This window comes from Ursus americanus, chromosome 34 (assembly GCF_024610735.1).
Source record: "Ursus americanus isolate L20-20 chromosome 34, mUrsAme1.1.p, whole genome shotgun sequence".
Taxonomy (NCBI): domain Eukaryota; kingdom Metazoa; phylum Chordata; class Mammalia; order Carnivora; family Ursidae; genus Ursus; species Ursus americanus.
In genome coordinates, this window is record NC_142160.1 from 24661679 (window position 1) to 24682067 (window position 20389).

Below are 20389 nucleotides of genomic sequence, written 5' to 3' on the forward strand. Positions count from 1 at the left end.
CACTGTTGTTCTCAGAAAGTAATAGCACTTAAGAGCTAGGTTTTTCCAAAGCCATGTCTTAAACCAATAAAAACAGCTTAATTTCAGAAGTCTTCTGATTAAAAAAGAAGGAACATTAGAGCTAGTTAAGCACAATATAAAAACCCAAAATCCACTGAACAAATATGTCAGGATTAAGATTAGTAACAGAGAAAAAGACAGGGATGTCAAATGCATTCGGTGGAGGAAGTTATCTAGGAACATGCATGCAAAAACACTAAAAATGGGAAGCAAGGTATATGATAATCCCAGATTACTTAGACGTGAAGTTGAAGAATAATCCAATCATTCCAATGAAGCAATAAATGACTGCAAGCACTTATTTCTGACTCGATAAGTAGATGGCCTATTTGAGGTCAAGTTGAACTGTATAGGCTGCTATAATGTAACTTTGGAATACATCTCCAACTAAAATATCCTGGAAATTCAAATCAAGTAAATACTTGCATGCAAAAGAGAAAAGATAAGAACTGCACTTAATATCATCAGAATAACAAAAAGGCACTGCTAATTATTTCCTAGAATTCCTAATTTCAGTTTTATTTAATGAAGTTTCCACTGTCTTTTTAAAGCTAAAAAAATTGAGGACACATACCTATCTAAGTGGTGAAGATAAGATCTGGACTAAGTCTGTCTTTAAGACATATTTTATTTCCACTAAATATACCACTCCAATAAATCTCAAATTTTAAAGGACTCTGTTAGAGGTAACAGTACAGCATTATCACCACAGTTCAAATAATGCAATAATGACTGTACTTTCTAATTTTCAAATTGAAACAGAATGAAGTTAAGATCCCCTTCTGTCAGCTGATGTCCTATTATTCTTAGAATACTTACTTATAGTAACAAATGTCAGTTCCCACACGAATCCACCATGGTCTGGCGTTTAATGCTTCCTGAACCGAATACATGAGTGGTTGCATACCTTTGACAGAGAAATAGGAAAAAAAAAAGGGAAAAAAATATTTTCAGAGTTTCTGAGTTAAAAATTAATCATGCTATTATAGACAGCACCAAATGTTCAGGAAAGCTAAAAGCAAATAGATTGCAGTTTTTAGTATGAATAAAAAAATATGAGATATTTCTTTAAAATCTCCTCTAAGTCAATCAATAATATGCTTTTAATCCCAGTTTACCTAAAATGGGATTACAACTTTAATGAGTGAAAAGTTATCAAACTTTATTAATTGATCTCTATAGGAGATCAAGTAAAAATAATAAGTAAAATGTATTCCTTGGAACAAGTCAGAGTCAAAAAATATATAAAGAAATAGTATATCATCAAACTTCTAACTCTCCATGGATTCCCATCTACACTGAGGTTAAGGAGGAAAATGTCACGAAAATGTCAAGATTGTTTTCTTCTTCAAACTTCTCCATACAAATATGTGCTTACAGTGGGGAGGAGGTGGAGAGACTATTAACAAAAACAGGATTAAATACATAGCGTATTTTCTTAGGTAGTTTCAGAAATATACTCTCCATATGAACTTTAATACTATCTTACCCAATTTCACAAAATAGTACACTAGGCTTCTAACGGGAATTAATGAAATTCCTATGTTAATTTTAGAAATGTTGACAATTATATTAAGATCTACTTTGACTTTCCTAAAGAATAATTTTCATTTTCTTGCTACATAACCATTTTGTTAAATTTACCTCTGAGTATTTTTATTAGTCTTTAGTAGTCTCCTGGGTCTTCTACATATGAAAATCATGTAATTTGTAATTCAAAGTATTTTACCTCCTCTTTTAGTGTATCAGTTATTTCATTTTCTACTTTTATTGTATTAGAGAAATGAAACAACCTCAAAAATAATTCTGAATATAGTGGTAAGAAAACAAACAACTCTGCCTTGTTTTTAATTTTAATCAAAATGTTTTGTCATTCAATGAAACATTTGCCAACTTTTTTTGTGTATCAACTGTACCATTTTTAATAAAAAGAGCTAATGCTGAATAATTTCTATGTGCCAGACACTGCTCTTGGGATTTTTACACGTGTTAATTCATTAAATCCTCACAACATCCCTCTGTGGCAGGTGCTATGATTACTGCCGTAACTAGAGTAGTTTCTTCCATAAGTTTTATTGCACTTAAGTATTTTAATTATTTTATCAAACGCCTCTTCAGCATCCACTACTAGAATCACATGGCTCTTCTCCTTTAATCTGTTGATGTAGTAACTTATGTTGATAGGTTTCCTAGTGTGAACTATTCTTGCATTCCAAGAAAATGCTATTCTTTCACTAGTATATAATTACATTAGCTAAAATCTCATTTAGAGTTTCTGCATTTAAAAACTGGCCCTTTTTAAAAAAATTACCAAGTATCGGTATAAGATTATACCAGCTTCAGAAAAATATACTGAGAAGCTATCCATTATTTATTGGAATGAATAAAAGTATAACTTATTTTTTAAAAGATAAATATAATTCAGTTGAAATGCCATCTAAATACGGTGACTAATACATTTTTTAAAAGATTTTATTTATTTGAGAGAGAGAAAGAACAGGAGCAGTGGGGGGAGGAGCAGAGGGAGAGAGAGTAGACTCCCCGCTGAACAGGGAGCCTGAGGCAGGACCTGATCCCAGGAACCTGAGATCATGACATGAGCCGAAGGCAGACACTTAACCAACTGAGCCATTCAAGCTCCCCTAAATACATTTTTATTTTCCTTTTAAAAGTTATAGTCTGTTCAGAATCTCTACTCTTTATTAATCAATTCTGGCATTTTTATTTCTATCATTATTTTCAGCATTTTTAAAAATTCATTCTCTTCCTTTTGGTTTATTTTTTTGTTTTTCTACTGTCTTGAGTACTTAGTTCACTTACGTTCAGTCTTTTTTATTTTAAATAATGCAAGTTATTAAAGGCTTTCAATTTCCCTCCAGCTACCAGTTTAGTTATGTCCCATAAGTCTATAAAGCGTCCTCTTTTGAAGTACTTTCCACATCAGAGCTATTCAGCTGAACTCTACCCCAATGGAGATGGTCTGCATCTACGGTGTCCCAGGTGGCAGCAACTTCTGGCTATGAAGGACAGGAGGTGGGCCCAGCACCACTAAAATGACAGAATTTTTAACTTTAACTTAAATTTAAATAGCCATATGTGTGTGCTACACAGCATGGTTCCAGTGATTTGAAACACCAATTATAAATTCTCAGATTTTTTTTTTAGAAAGAACTTTATATTTGCAAGTACCCACTTTTTGTCCAGCTTTGTTGATTTCCACTAATACTCTGAATCACAATGAAATCTGTAAAATCTGGGTTTTTTAAAAATCACCAATAAGTTGTGCCTGTAACAAAACATACTAAAAGTTTTATATGTTTCATGAACATAAGGAAGATACCTTCTTGCACTCTTTCTATAAAGCAGAATGTAAAATATGAAAAACAACAGTACTTATATTCCGATTCTGTAAGTACAGTTCTCTGTATGCCCCCCCCAAAATAAAGTATTTCCAGGGTCAAGTTCAAATGGATTCTTTCATACACTTCATCAAGTACTCCAACTCACGTGACATCTTGTTTCATTCACATTTGTAGTGTGACTTTTTTACAGTTCTTCTGTTTTATCCTTCTGTGGGAGAAGATACCTAGGACTTCTGTCCCATGTCCCTAACATTTCTCAGTTTCATAATCATATCATACCATTTCTTCGGACCATTTCGATTTTTTTAAGGCATAATTCCAGGATCCCACTAACTTCTAATTCTAATTTGGATGAGTTGCTTTTTAGAAATGCTCCTCTGGGGCGCCTGGGTGGCTCAATCGTTAAGCGTCTGCCTTTGGTTCAGGGCGTGATCCCGGCATTCTGGGATTGAGCCCCACATCAGGCTCCTCCTCTGGAAGCCTACTTCTTCCTCTCCCACTCCCCCTGCTTGTGTTCCCTCTCTCGCTGGCTGTCTCTCTCTCTGTGTCAAATAAATAAATAGAATCTTAACAAAAAAAAGAAAAGAAATAAGAAATGCTCCTCAGCTTTCATCCTTTTCACACTGGAATCCCAGATTAGTTCCACCATATTCTCCCATCTCAGACCTTACATCTCACTCTCAGTTGGCTGGAACACATCTTCAAATATTCTCAAAATAGAATCCTAGTGAATCCAAAAGTCAATGTTGTTGATTATATTATTCAAATTTTCTATATCGTTTATGTTTCATATTCTTGATATGTTAAATTCTGAAAGGGGTAGTTTAAATTCTTACAATAGCTGTCTTCTAATTAAGTTGTATTTCTTGGAGCTTTTGTTTGATCTGTATGGATGCCCTGTGGTTATGGCTGCTGTTGTATTATATAAAATATGGTTTTTGCTCTACACAGCAAAGGAGATCAAGGACAAAATGAAAAGGCAACCTACCAATTGGGAGAAAATATTTGCAAATCATGTATTTGATAAGGGGTTAATATCTAAAATATATAAAGAACTCACACAATAGAAAAAAACATCCCAATTAAAAAATGAGCAGCCATAAAAAAAGAAGGAAATCTTGCCATCTGCAACATGAATGGACCTTGAGGGCATTATACTGAGTGAAGTAAGTCAGACAGAGAAAGAAAAATACCATATGATCTCATGTGTAGAACTTAAAAAAAAAAAAATCTCACGGAACAGATCGGTAAGGCATGGAGGGAGCAGAAACAGAGGTGGGCAAAACAATGAAAGTGGTCAAAAGATACAAACTGCCAGTTATAAAATCAGCAAGGCTGGGGAATGTAATGTCCAGCATGAGGACTACAGTTAACATACATACTATATTGTACATCTGAAAGTTAAGTCAGTAGATCTTCAAAGTTCTCCTCACAAGAAAAAAACTTTGTAACTGTGTGGCGACAGATGTTAACTAGACTTCTTGAAGGGATCATTTCAAAATATATGCAACTATTGAAGCATTATGTTATACATCTGAAACTAATACAAGGTTTTATGTCAATTATACCTCAATTTAAAAAATGTTTGTGATTGGGGTGCCTGGGTGGCTCAGTCGGTTAAGCATCTACCTTCAGCTCAGGTCCTGGGATGGAGCCTGGTGTCGGGCTCCCTGCTCCCTCTCCCTCTGCCCCTTCCTCCCACTCATGTTTGCTTGCTCTCTCTCTCTCTCTCAAATAAATACATAAAATCTTTTTTAAAAAGTTTGTGATTCTTATATATCTTTAAGAACTACACTTAGTAAATATGCAGTATCTATTCAGCACTTTTGAACCTGCATTTTTCTGTGTCTGGATGGGAATGTGAATTGGCACCGCCACCACGGACAACAACCATGGAGGTTCTTCAAAAAATTAAGAATGGAAATACCATATGACCTAGCGATTCCACTTCTGGCAATAATATAACCACTTTTTGCTGTATTTTATTTGCATTTGGCTAGTTTGTCTAATCACTCATTTTCAACCTTTCTTTGTCATTTAATTAACACCGCCCTCAGTCCTACTGTATAACTTACTTTTATTTTTAAAGATTTTATTTATTTGTTTGTCAGAGAGAGAGAGCACAAGCAGGGGGAGCAGCAGGCAGAGGGAGAAGCAGGCTCCCCTACTGAGCAGGGAGCCTGATGTGGGACTCAATCCCAGGACCCTGGGATGACCTGAGCTGAAAGCAGATGCTTAACTAACTGAGCCACCCAGGCGCCCCCTGTATAACTTTCAACGTTTTATTTTTGAGGACATTTCAGCTCATAGTCAGTGATGATAGATACACATTTCGTATCATTCCTTTCATCTCATTTTCTTTCTACTATTTAATGTTTTTTTTTCTTCTTCTTCTTTACCGTCTTATTATTACTGGCCTGGTTGCATTTCTCCACATTTCTTTTTCTTTTTCCATTATTTGGAAGCTTTCTATTATACTCATCAATTCCACTTCCCATTCTCATAGTTATGATTAACTGATATTTCTCTAATACTATATCAATAAATAAGCAATCCCACCAAGAGAAGTTAACTTTCGCTTCTCCCATGTGACCCCCTTTACAAAATTTTTACTTTTAACACATTTTATAAATTCCAAGTGCTCTACCTTGAGATCTTTTCCTCATTTACTTATCTGACAGAGGGTTCAGAGGTAACATATTTTCTGAATTCTACGTACACAAAGATGTAGTTTGTTGGCAGTGACAAATGACAGATATCGCAAAAGACATTTGGCTGTCCTCTAGCTTCCAGTGCCACGGATGAGAAGTCCAACATTAAACTAATTTTTTCACATGCAGAACAACACAGTGATTAAGAGCATACAATTTGCAAACAGACTACCTGGGTTTGAATTCCAACTTCATCCCCTACCAGATGCATGATCCTGGGCAGATTACTAAACTACTGATGCCCCCTTTTTCTCTTCTGTAAAATGGATTCTGTTTAATGGATGAAGAGTGTCACTTAGAACAAAGCCTGGAATATGGTAAATAATCAATAAATGTTAGCTGCTCTTATTACTGTCATTATTTAAGTAACCAGTTCTTTTAAAGTGAAAGTATGTTAAGATTCTCTCTTTCTACCTGAAATTTCACTGGTACATACAACAGATACCTATCTTCTTTATTCCTCCCTAGGATTCATTGAGCCATTTCGATCTGAAACTTCAAACTCCTCCAGACATATAAAACGCATAATAATGGTTACCTATATAGTAAGGTTCCAGCTGGAGTCAGGGCACGTTAGATTTATCCTAAGTGTTCTAATTTTACAAAAGACAATGTATTCTTATAGTACTTTTTAAGTGATAGTTAATTCTAGTCACAGTGGAAGGAGTGATATTTGAAAATTCTGACTATAATAAAAACCATTTGAACCAAAGAGGTAGCCCTGGTAAGAATCAATCAAATGAGGTAACTCAGACTGAATAAACAATCTATTCAACCTGACATTTCGACTGTAATTGTTGTCATTAGCCACAGGATAAACCTTTATATGCATAAAAATATGCTAAGAATGGTCAATCTTGTCACTTGAATACAGACAATCGAAATATTAAATTGCCACAATGAAGCCAACATCCAGTGGCACCGGCTTCTAATAACAGCTAAGTAAAGGCCCAAGCTGTATGGAGTAGATGCTCAGTAACAAGCCAGATGCAAAAAAAGACAATGTGCTTTAGGCCCTAATCATAAAATGTACTACGAATCACAAATTCATGAAATTTTCAAGTTGAAGCTAATACCCTCATTTAACAGAGAAGGGGGACAAGTAAAGTTTAAAATGGAGAATAACCGGGGCGCCTGGGTGGCACAGTGGTTAAGCGTCTGCCTTCGGCTCAGGGCGTGATTCCGGCGTTCTGGGATCGAGCCCCACATCAGGCTCTTCCGCTATGAGCCTGCTTCTTCCTCTCCCACTCCCCCTGCTTGTGTTCCCTCTCTCGCTGGCTGTCTCTCTCTCTGTCAAATAAATAAATAAAATCCTTAAAAAAAAAAATGGAGAATAACCTAAAGGCACCTATCACAACCTGCATATATTATCTGGACTCAGTAACTCTACAGAGAAAAAAATACATGCTTCTAATATGGCTAGAATTACAGCAGAGATTTACACTAAAAATAGATCATAGAGTTGGTCTGGAGGGTAATGGTAGACACTTAAATCCGAATCTCTACACACATTCTCACCACCAAAAAGTAAATAAATAAATTCAACAAGTAGCACAAATAAAACCACACATACCCCATATTTTCAGCATTATTAGAAGATGCAATACCCCAAATTTTTTTAGTTAAATTACCTGTAAGTATAAAAATGGGCAAAGACATACTAGGCAAACAGAAACAAAGTAGGGGTTGAAATACTGAGATCAAAGTAGATTACAGGCCAAAAAATATTAAATGGGACAAAGAAGGAACTTTATAAAGTGACCATTCACCGTGAAGTATAATAATACCCAGCACCTATGTACCAGGTAAGACCAATCTCCTATGTAAAGCAGAAACTATAGGAGATAACAGAAAACAGAAACGTACTATTGACAGTAGACAGACACATCACTCTCAGTACATGACAGACCAAATGAACAAGAATGAAGAATATGTGTATAGAAGATTTAAAGAACATAAGGCAAATCTTATATACAGATGTTGAACACAATATCCTGATAATACAGAATATATATAATATACCTTCTTCTAAGAGCACGTGAAATAGTCACAAAAACTGATCATATATTAGATCAAAAGGAAATGTCGGAAGTTCCATAAAAGAGCAACACTACAAACAAAACTGCTCGCCGTGTAATAAAACTAGAAAAGAAAACAAAAAAAATGAACACAAACAAACAGGGAGGCCACACTTGCAGGGGGGTGGGAAGAAAAGCTGACTTGGGTGTCAGACCCTGAATGAGGTGAGGAGGGCATCAGAAGGATTTTAACATACACTGGAATTGATCACTAAGTAAATATATATATTAAGGATAATGGAAGCCCAAATTCTCCATGTTGGAGAAGGACATTATAAATATAGAGAAAAAACTAGACTAGTGTCTGTGGAATTAAAGGTGTATAAGTGTGACCTCATGGAGATTGTGTGGGGATGCATGCGTATGTGCACATAACACATACACACAAACATAAATGTATACATACATACGGAGAAACTACTACAAACGAAAATTTCTGTATAAATATTTGTATATACAAACATACAGTCCTCAGCTCTGTCTACTGAGAAGTCCAATAACAATGTGTGTACTGTGCACACAGACCTTGGTTTTTAAATACCATTCGCCACTAAAACAAACCAGGGCTCTTCCAAGAAATTATCGACACCAGGCTGGGGCAGGGAAAGGCAAGATGAGCTTTGAGCACCGTGTGCCAAAAAGCAAGGATGCCCATAATGAATGATAGGGATATAACAAAATGACACAGAAGCCATTACAAAAGGGATCCCCCTGTCCAAATCTTAGGCAATTTGAGCATCAAAATAAATAATGACAGAAACAAGTCACAACCCATCGAGTAAAACAGGAAACCAATTCTGGACTGATATTCACCTAGGAAAAGTTTGATGAGGAAAAAGATATTTACATAGTTTCAAAGTACTTCGACCTAAAATACTTATTAATTACAAAAAGAAAAAGGGTAACTTTACAATGGAAAAGCCTGACCGACTCAAACTTAATCAAGTGATAAAATGCTTATTATCAGTAATGGGACAAACAAAATCCTGTGTCACCAGAGTACAACATCACTTCTGTAATATTCCTGCCAAAGACCTAACTTGAATTGAGTGACGAGGAACATGAGACAACTCCAAACTGAGAACCATTCAGAATAAGAGTGCTATAATTTTCAAAAATGTCAGGTCATTAATATTAAAACCTGCAAAACTATTCCTGACTAAAAGAGTTTAGACACTTGACACCTGACAACTAAATACACATGGCTTGAGCTGAATCCTCTTGCTTTATTAAGCACATTATTGAGAAAACAGATGAAACTCAAATGAGGGGCCTATGGATTAGAGATGATTCACATATTAATTATAATTTCCTGATGTTGGTGGTTATATAAAAAATGCCACTATTTGTAGAAAATATACTAAAAGTATTCTAGGGTAATGAAACATCATTTCCAATCCTCAACATCTGCATTAAGGGTGCAACTTTTCTATATATTTGAAATTATTTCAAAACATTCAGAAAAAGTTGATCATAAATTGAAATAGAACCTTCTTTTTTTGAAGATTTTTTTTATTTTAGAAAGCGAGAAGAGAGGGAGAGTGCGTTGGGGTGGGGGGGGCGGAAGGAGAGGGAGAGAGAGAATCCTCAAGCAGACTCCCCATTGAGCAGGGAGCCTGATGTGGGGCTCAATCCCAGGACCATGAGATCATGACCTGAGCCAAAATCAAGAGTTGGCCGCCTGACTGAGTGACCCAGGCACCCCAAACTAGAATCATCTTGACATATATTTTGTGCATGTTCATTTTACATTCCTAATAGGATCTTCTTCATAGTTCATCCATCTATTGCCTCATTCACTCAACAAATCATCCATTAAATGCCATACTGTAAGCACAGTGGTCAGCAATAGTGACACTGTTCCTGATTATGTGAAATTTATAAACAAGTGGGGGGGGGGGGGGGACAGGAAAAGGATTAATCAGCCACACACATAAACAACATAAAACTGTTATGAGCACCCCAAAGGAAAAAATTACAAGGAACATTTATCGAGGGGACTAATCCAGCCTGAGGAATCAGGGAAATCTTCCTTAGTCAATAGATAGCTCAGCTCAACTTCCAAGTATGGAATTAACTAACGTGGGCTAGGTGGGAATGCTACAGACTACACTCCAAAATTCTATTCTGTTGCCTGGTTCCACACATTCAGTTTATATAAGAAGGTGGTTAAAAATCCTCATGTATCTGGGAGATATTGGTGGGGGGGGGGGGTAGTGGGAGCTAGAGAAATGGAGTGCAAAAGCACCAGGGAAGGAGCTAGAAATGAAAGCTCCAAGTTACTAAAATGCAAGACTGCCATCTAGTGGTAATTTGAGCAAACCCCTTTCAAGTAATGGGGGGAGGGTGAGAGAGAACTAGATTACAAAAGATAACAGATTATATAGTGACAGAAATTCTCAAAAAGTCACAAATAAGATAATTCACCTGTGAGAAAACTATTTACTATAATCACCTAAAAAATTCCCAAGAAAAGGGCAATTTGAGAAACAAAAGCAATAGTAATTCTGCCCCTTTTGGGGGCATTGCCAAAGAAAAAGACATCTTTGGACATATTTTCTAGAACCGAACACTTAAATACTCCCGCAACCCGAATGTCCCAATCAAAAAAAGAAAAACAGGGGCGCTTCGGTGGTGCAGTCGTTAAGCGTCTGCCTTCGGCTCAGGGCGTGATCCTGGCGTTATGGGATCGAGCCCCACATCAGGCTCCTCCGCTGGAAGCCTGCTTCTTCTTCTCCCACTCCCCCTGCTTGTGTTCCCTCTCTCGCTGGCTGTTTCTCTCTGTCAAATTAATAAATAAAATCTTTAAAAAAAAACAATTAAAACTAATTACTATTATCTCCAATGTCAATCATCTATGGCAATTAAACAAATCCTTCTGGCTGAACAAGTTTCCACTGCAAATATTGTTAATCATCAGTACAATCCCTGAAGTGAAGTCAAATGAATCTAACAACAGTAACATTAACTACATAGCTAGTTGCAATTTCTTAAAATGCTGAATTTCAGTTTACTAAAATACTAGTTCCTTCCTTCTTCTATTGATGTTAAGACAAACCAAGATTTCCTTTATGTTGTACAAACAAAAAAACTAATGATAGAGCTTCACTTAAAAAACTACATCTACCTAAAAGCTCATTTCACAGCTATAACCAACTTCCTATTAAATACTTACAAATACATGGAAATGAAAAGAATTCGTAAGAGATCACTTCTTGTCAGAATTTGGGAAGAATCTCTAGTAAACTTAAGGCAGATGGAGCAGGACTAAGAAGAATCCAATGCACAATATGCCTCATGCTCTATTTTTTTATATACCTATTTTGGATTTCCACAGCTAGAAGAAGTGTTCCACTACACCCTGAAGTCCCTTAAAGAATACAAGATAATAAAGTACAAAAACAGAAAGCATTAAAAAACCAAACATGTCAATTATAAAAAGAATTTTAAAAATAAGTTAAAATCATGTTAAAGACAAGGCTCAAATAACAAAATCAACCTCTATTTATAAGAAACAATATCCAAAGATGTATCAGGCAAATTTAAACCAAAACAACATAAAAATAGAATTCAAGGCCAACGATACTGAAGCATGGCTATTACTTTACACCATTAAACAGTACATACAAAAGGAATATAGAAAAGTTATGAACTGGGGCGCCTGGGTGGCACAGCGGTTAAGCGTCTGCCTTCGGCTCAGGGCGTGATCCCGTCGTTATGGGATGGAGCCCCACATCAGGCTCCTATGCTATGGGCCTGCTTCTTCCTCTCCCACTCCCCCTGCTTGTGTTCCCTCTCTCACTGGCTATCTCTATCTCTGTCAAATAAATAAATAAATAAAATCTTTAAAAAAAAAAAAAAAAGAAAAGTTATAAACTATGTGCCAAATAATACTGCTTAAGTAGAAAAAAATATGTTTTTGTAAATGAGGGACTGACAGAAACACAACAGAACTGAAAGACAATTTTTTTAAGTCTTAGGCAGAAAGAGAAGGTAAAAAATAAATAAGGACATAGAAAACTGAATAAATGAACTTATAACACTAAACTAACTATGTATATTAAACTGTTGCCAGCAGAGAATATATATTATTTTCCAAGTGCCCATGAAATCAAAAACTGACCAGATATTAAGCCATAAAAAGTTATTCCAAATCATAGATTTTATATGTATGTGAACAAAATGCATTAGAGCTTGAAAGTAATGAGAAAAATTTTAATCAAAATAATCTAACCAACTAGGACTATAACAAATGTTTTCCTAAATAATTCTTGGATCAAAAAGAATAGCAACACTACATACAATTAGAGGCAATCTACAAAATAACAAGGAGTCTTAATAGTAAAATCTAGAGGGGAAGGGGATACAGAAGTAAGTTATAATCAAGAGCAAATGCTTGGTCATCAAACAAAAATAAATTTAGGTAAATAAACTGAAAGTTAAAAAGAAGAAAAAATCAAACTGCAGGGTGGAAAAGAGAAAAATTAATAAATAAGAACCTTTTAAAGGAAATAATGAATAAAACCAAGAGCTAGGTTTTTAATATAATAAATTATGTTTCAAGCACACACACGAAAGGGAAATAAGCAAGAGTAACAAGCAAGCACACATACTGCAGACATCATATAGACATCTATATGATTTCTAGTGAATTTTGAAAATTTAAATGTCATGTATATAATATAAATTATCAAGAATGCCACAATAAGTAATAGAAAGCTAGGGGCAGCTGGGTGGCTCAGGTCAGTCTGCTTTCAGCTCAGGTCATGATCCTGGGGTCCTGGAATCAAGCCCCATATGGGGCTCCCTGCTCGGCGGAGAGTCTGCTCTGCCTTCTCCCTCTGTCCCTCCCCCCTGGCTCATGCTTGCACTCTCTAATAAATAAATAAAATCTTAAAAAAAAGAAATAGAAAACTAGACTAAGTCACAGATATCTGAAAAAGTTATCCAGACGTTCCTTCTCCCATCCAAAAGGGGACAATCAGATAGTTCTAGAGGTGCATTCTTTCCAAATTTCATGAAGACATGTAAATGCTATTTAAATTGCTCTAGAACACAGGGTGGGGAATAAAAGTTTTTCCATTTAAGTGTTCAAAGTTAGCATCGGCTTGCTTCCAAAACTGGATAAAGACAGCCCTCCAAAAAGGAAACTGACTTGCCTAACTTATGACCAGTGATATAAAAAGCTTTTAAACAAAATACTAACAAATCGGGGGCACCTGGGTGGCACAGCGGTTAAGCGTCTGCCTTCGGCTCAGGGCGTGATCCTGGCGTTGCGGGATCGAGCCCCACGTCAGGCTCCTCCACTATGAGCCTGCTTCTTCCTCTCCCACTCCCCCTGCTTGTGTTCCCTCTCTCGCTGGCTGTCTCTCTCTCTCTGTCAAATAAATAAATAGAATCTTAAAAAAAAAAAAAAAAACTAACAAATCAAAAATACATGTACATTAAAATATTAATTTACATGGCAAAGTGAATTTACTTCTGAAACCCAAGGATGATTTGAGAACATAAGTACAGCACATTAACAGCTCATAGCATATATCATACTAATAAACGCAAAAATAAAATACTTTTGATTTTTAAAACTCAGTAAAAATAGAAATTCTCTACTACGAGAAAGAATCTGTACTCAAAAGAAGAGCTAATGTATTTAATGTAAATACTAAGAAAATTCACATTAAAGTAAAAAAAAAAAAGGATGCCCAATGTCTTTAAACATTCTCATAGTTATATCTAATATTATGAAACAATGAAAGATACACAATGTAACTATGGGCAAGGAAAAATTCTAGGGACCTACCATGATTTCCACAGTTTCAATTGAGAAACTATGAAAACTAGTAGGAAAGTTCGGTAAGGAGGTTGATTTTCAAGTGAACATATAAAACTTGACAGCCTTCTTAATTATAAGTAATAACAAGCCTGAAAACAAGGAGCACTCTTTCATAAGAGAAACCAAAAAAATACATAAAATACTTAAAAGTAAACAGAAATGAACAGAACTTACAACAAGAAAACTAAAAACCTTGGGTGAGGGCATAAAAAATGAATAAACAAATCTATACACCATGTTCCTAAGCAGTGAGACGTAATTAAAAATTCAGTTTGTCAAAAAAAAATCAATTTCTCTCAGATTATTCTACAAGTTTCACACAGTGGAACTTTTTTGGCACTTGAAAAAACTATTTGAATAATATTTAGAATAAACTATTCTGGAAAAATAGGTAGAAAAAAATTCTTAAAACTGTTGTTGAAAAAGACTACAGGGTGTTACTATACAGTCAGCTACACCACAGTGATATCACACTGGACAGGAAGGTCAGGATAATGAAAATCAAGTGGTACTAAAGCGACAAACAGCCCCCAAACAAATGCTAGTCCATAGCTTCTGAGAACTGTGGTATTTCAAACTAAAGGGGACAAATATTTAACATGACTACGAGGTCAGAATAATTCAACCTAGATCCAAAATTTCAGGAACTAGGTGCAAGTAATAGTGATATCTTACCAACCAGCTTCCAAACTGTTTTTACTAACCACACCATTTTTCTGTAAGAGCTCCCACAGAGCAACCACATACAATGTCTTCTAAGCAATGTTTCGTCCCCTTCTTTTACTAGAGGGCCAGGAACAGAGTTGCAAATGAGTTATAAATGGAAATATTTGAGAAATAATTCAATTTATCAACATTTTAAAACTCTTTGGAGAAAGAACGGGTTCAGTTGTAGCTGCTTAACTACTAACAACAGAATTAAGTGAGATCCCAAATTCACAGAATATACCAAGATAAATCCTAGATGGATTAAGTTAAATATAAACACTGAAAGCATATTATCAAGTGCACTTGAAAAAGGCTGAACTAACTTAACGCTCCTACCAGCACAAGAAGTACCCCTTTTCCCTAGTCTTCAGCAACCTATGTTCATTTTCTCTGAGAAATTCTACTTGGAGGAATTGGTGGCAAAGCAATAATCAGAAACACACACACACAAAATAATTAAGGATATCAACCGTAGCACAGCTTATAATTTTGAAATGCTGAAAACCTAAATTCTCAAGCTGTTATCATTAAAATAATCATTGTACATTACTCAATAGAAAATTATATAAACATTAGTAATGATGTCGCTGGAAATACTGAATGGCATGGGGATATTTTTTACAAAATATTGTGCAGTAAAAATAGTTTTGAGTGCATTTTCATATTGTAAAACCAATCTACAAAAGGATAAAATGTAATTTTAAAGTTATGTGAATGTAAGTTTGAGGATAGATAACAAAACACTAAACAATGGATTTTCTCCTCTTCCTACAGATTCTTCTCTACATGGTTTTTAATTTACCAAATTTCCCACATAAAGATCCACTATTTAGGGCAGCTGGCCAGCTCACTCGGTTCCAAGATTCCCACTTTTGATTTTGGTTCACATCATCATCTCGAGGTCATGAGATCAAGCCCCACACCAGGCTCCGCACTCAGTAGGGAGTCTGCTTAGGACTCTCTCTTCCTCTCCCTCTGACTCTCCTCATTGCATGTGTGTGTTCTCTCTCTCTCTCCCACTCTCTAAGACATAAATCTTAAAAAAAAAAAAAAAAAAAAAAGATCCATTGCTTGATAATCAGAAAAAAAATATTTACAGCTGGCAGACAAAGATATTCCACTTTTGTGAAATTGTAACTAAATAATCACACACACAAATATTTTGTACAATAATGGTGATCTCACCATTATTTAAAATAGAAAATTATCAGAAACTTAAATGTACAACAAAGAAAGATTTGGGTAAGTTATAGTAGCTCTGTAGGACGTCCATTTAAGCTCTGTTTCAGAGGAATATTTAATGACCAGAAGAAGTGTTACTTTAATGGTTAACATACAGACTATGAAACTGCATGGGTTACAAGCCTATTTTTTAAAATAAACACCTAACTGTGTGTATGTAGAAATCATATATTGCCTTATTTTTAAAAAGGCTAGAAGAAAACAACAATATTAAAGTGATTATCTCTGGATGATGCGTTGTTGATGGTTTTAATTTTCTTAACACCACTCTATTACCCAAATTCCCTACAAGGTTGAGTTTGGAAAGTATGACAAACACACAAGAATACCCAAAGGGTAAGTGCTTAGGAGAAGGGGAAATTTTAAAATAAAGCAGCCATCTGTCCCACTGCTTTGATTTGGTTTCAGTTATAGAATTTTATTTACTTTAAATTTAAACTGACACTAAAGGAAGAGATTTTTTTTTTTTTATGTATCACATGGAGGTATAGGTTTTTTAAAAAAATAGAAAAAAATTTTTAAATATTAAAAAAAAATAGAGAGCTGCTCCAAAATGTAAGGTTTTAATTTTGTTTGTTTGTTTATTTTTGAGAGAGAGAAAGCATGCACAAATAGGGGGAAAGGGAGAGGAAGAATTTCAAGCAGATACCCCACTGAATGCAGAGTCCAATGTGGGGCTGAGGACCCTGAGATCATGACCTGAGCCAAAATCAAGTCTGCCACTTAACCAACTGAGCCTCCCAGGCACCCCTGTAAGCGAGTACTATTTTATAAAAGTGAATAAGCATAGTTAGTAAAGACGTCATCTACCTATGGCTCTACAATTTTGAAAATTATATTATCATTTCAGGAACAGAAAGCCTTTTTTATATTTATATACTCTTAAGGAACATCCAAAATAAAAACATAATTCCATTTAATTGGATTGGTTGTCCTTATCTCCTCTAAAATATTATGTTAGCATAATACTTACAAGTTAAATAGGGAAAACATGAGATTCTTTAATTGTTGTAATATTCTGAATGAGTTTCAAATAAGGTAATTTTTTAAAATTATATGAAGGTTTAAGGTCAAAAATAAATTTTTCTAAGAAATGTGACATTCAATGATTACTAGTTATGCCCCCAAATCCCAAAAATAAAAAGTGTGAAATAGATTTGTATCAAGAATATTCAAATCACTCTTCATGCAAAATATAACCACTGACTCCTCAGTCAAAATATACATATTTAAAATGGATTATTTAAAATTAGATTACTTAAAACATTTAAAAACTTGAAAAAATGTTTACAACTAAACCAGATATTACCCTACCTAATCTCCTATAATTATTGCATTAAATTAGTGAATCTGACTAAAGCTTTTATCCCACACATGTAATCATCTAGAGTATAAAATTTCCTATTTTCCATGAAAATAATGACAACTGAGTACAACATCTTCAACTCTTGAAAGTTATAATTTTCAGAAATGCCCCTTAAAAAGCACCACCATATTCACACTTTTAACAACTTTGATATTTTTGCTGGTACAACACTAGAGTTTTTAAAAACTCTCATGAGAAAGAAAAACAATGAAACTAAAAGCTGGTTCTTAGAAAAGGTTCTTAGAAAAGGTTCTTAGAAAAGGTCAATAAGATTGACAAGCTTCTAGCAGGACTGACAAAACAAAACAGAAAACAGAAATTATTATTATCAGGAATGAAACAGGGGGTGTCACAACAGACACTGCAGATCTCAAAAGGTTGGTAAGGGAATACTGTGACCAAATCTTTACACACATTTGACAACTTAGAAGAAATGAATCAATTCCTAAAAAGCGCAAGCTACCACACACCACATCTTGCTCGAGATGAAATAATTCGAAGAGCCCTAAAACTATTTAAAAATTTTAGTTTGTAATTCAAAGACTATCAAAAAAGAAATCCTTCCAGACCCAGATGATTTCACTAGAGAATTCTACCAAATGTTTAAGAATTAACACCAAATCTACACAAGCTCTTCCAGAAAAACAAGAGGAGGGAACATTTCCCAACCCATTTTATGAGGTATTACCATGATACCAAAATGAAATATAATACAAAAAGAAAAAAGAAAACTATAGCTTGATATCCCTCCTGAATATAAATGCAAAAATTCTTAACAAAATGGTAGCAATTATGCACAATGACCGAGTGGATTTTATTCCATGGATAAAAAAAGGCTGGTTCAATATCCAAAACTCAATCAATGTAAGATACCATATTAACAGTCTAAAGAAGAAGAAAATCACATGATCAGACCAACTGATGCAGACAAAGCATATGACAAAGTTCAACACCCACTCATGATTTAAAAAAAAAAAAAAAAAAAACTCAGCACATAGTAATAGAAGGAAACCTCCTTAACTAGATTTTAAAATTTGCGGAAAACTGCTGCTAACATCTTACTGAAAGGTGACCAATAAAGGAGTGGCACAAGGCTGTGTGGTGATAGAAGTATTCTGTATCTTGACTGTGGTGACTGGTTCAAGAATTTACAAATGTAATAAAATGGCATGAAACTCTGCACGCACACTGCACCAAAGTCAACTCCTGACTCTGGAAGACGTAGCCACTTGAGGAAACTCCGTGAAGAGAACATGAGACCTTTCTGCAACTTCTATCACATTTCTATGAAACTATTAAAAATTTTAAAAAATTATTTTATATAATTTATATAATTCTCTTCTAGATGAACTGACATTAAAAACTAGATTTTATGCAACATAAGTAACAAATCTTTAGTTGTATTTAATTTGGATGAAATCAAAGATACTCATTACATTTTAAAGGGTTTTTCACCAACAAAGCAAATCTCAGTTTATTCCAAATTTTGCATAAGTATCTGAATTTTGAGAACTAGAGAAAACAAAAGAACAATGAACCTTTTTTAAACATATCAATAATTAAAAAAAAACTTATGTCCTTCAGTTATGATGACTGCATACTTTCTAAAATTAGGGGAACAAAACATGACTTACCATAATTAAATTGACTGTTGGACTTTTCACAGTTAATGATGTTAAACCTGTAAGCAACACCCGGTCGCATTCCACTGACTTCAAAGTAAAACCACTGGTGATAATGATTGCTATTTATATCTGAGTTCAAAATAAGATCATATTCATTTCTGGAAATAGAAAATAAAGAAATCTGATGAAAATTAGGAAAATATCTGTGTACAGACAAAATGAGAAAATTTTAAATGACTTACTTTCTAATTTGAATTACTTTGCGCAGATTCCCAGATTCAAATTTGGAGTTAAACTTCAAAATATCTCCTTCTTCTGGAATAGTGTAACTAAATAAAATTTTTAAAGTAAGTATGATAAAACACATTGCATGTAAATAGGTGATCAAAAGATAAATAAAACTACACTACAAATTAAAAATATACCACTATGGCCACTTCACCCTCCTCATTATTTTTAAACTAAAAAATATAACCAACACAAACAAAACACAAACTCTGGCTAACATTTATAGATTTAAAAATTATAACTACAAGTAGAGATGTGTTCCCACATTTATAGTGAATGTTAATCACAAATAAGAAATTTTGCCTCACTGAATAAATGTCATTCCTAATACTAATAATCATATAAAAAGACCAGATGTATTTTTAAAAAGGCACATGACCTGTATTGAGTAGCAATAATTCTAATTAAACTATGTAGTTCTCAGGTGAAAATATGAAATGTACAGGACTGTATTAGATAACAGATACTGTTTTATGTAATTAGTGCCCAAAAGGTGAAGGTATTATCTTCACTTTACATAGTCACTACCTCAGTAACTATTTACTGAGTGACTACTAGGTACCAGATTCAGTTTTAGTTGTATGTCTGTCTGTTTCCCTGATTATACACAAATTCTTGCTCTTCTGAAGCTAACATTCCAATAGGGGAAAACTAAGACTCCAAGAAGCTCAATGACTTTTGCCAAAGTCATTTCAGTCAGAAACAGCACTGATCTGCATGCTATAATCAGGGCTCCTGAGTTTCTCTTTTTATCACATCTGCCTGATCTGTCTGACACAGAATTATAACCATTAAAATAACTAAGATATTTTGAACAAGTAGATTTGGTTTCCATTTTTAAGATTATTCCAAATTCAGTCATTAGCTTTGATACTGTTTTACCCTTATTTCTCTGACAAAGATCTTTAAAAGGTGTTTTATTTCCTCCAGAAAGACCAGCAAGATGTGAAATTTCCCCAAAAATATTAGAATGTTGATGGAAGGGGAAACCCACTGAGGGATAATTAAATTTCTCCTCTGAGGAGGAAAATAGTCACATTCATCATTTCTAATTTTCATTTATTTACTTATATTTAAACCCTAAAATGTGATGATACAATTGATAATTGTAAATAA

At 34.5% G+C, this 20389-nt stretch overlaps 1 protein-coding gene across 4 annotated transcripts in view; it reads right to left on the reverse strand.

Moving 5' to 3' along the window:
• Window positions 1-20389, reverse strand: part of AGTPBP1 (ATP/GTP binding carboxypeptidase 1) — a 160962-nt gene that overhangs the window by 37761 nt on the left and 102812 nt on the right. For all 4 annotated transcript variants that reach the window (XM_045780977.2, XM_045780979.2, XM_045780980.2 and 1 more), the window contains 3 exons: window positions 19228-19314; window positions 18995-19143; window positions 880-967 (listed from right to left, as the gene is read on the reverse strand). In XM_045780977.2, the coding sequence (XP_045636933.2) occupies window positions 880-967; window positions 18995-19143; window positions 19228-19314 (324 nt within the window). The remainder of the gene's footprint in view (window positions 1-879; window positions 968-18994; window positions 19144-19227; window positions 19315-20389) is intronic.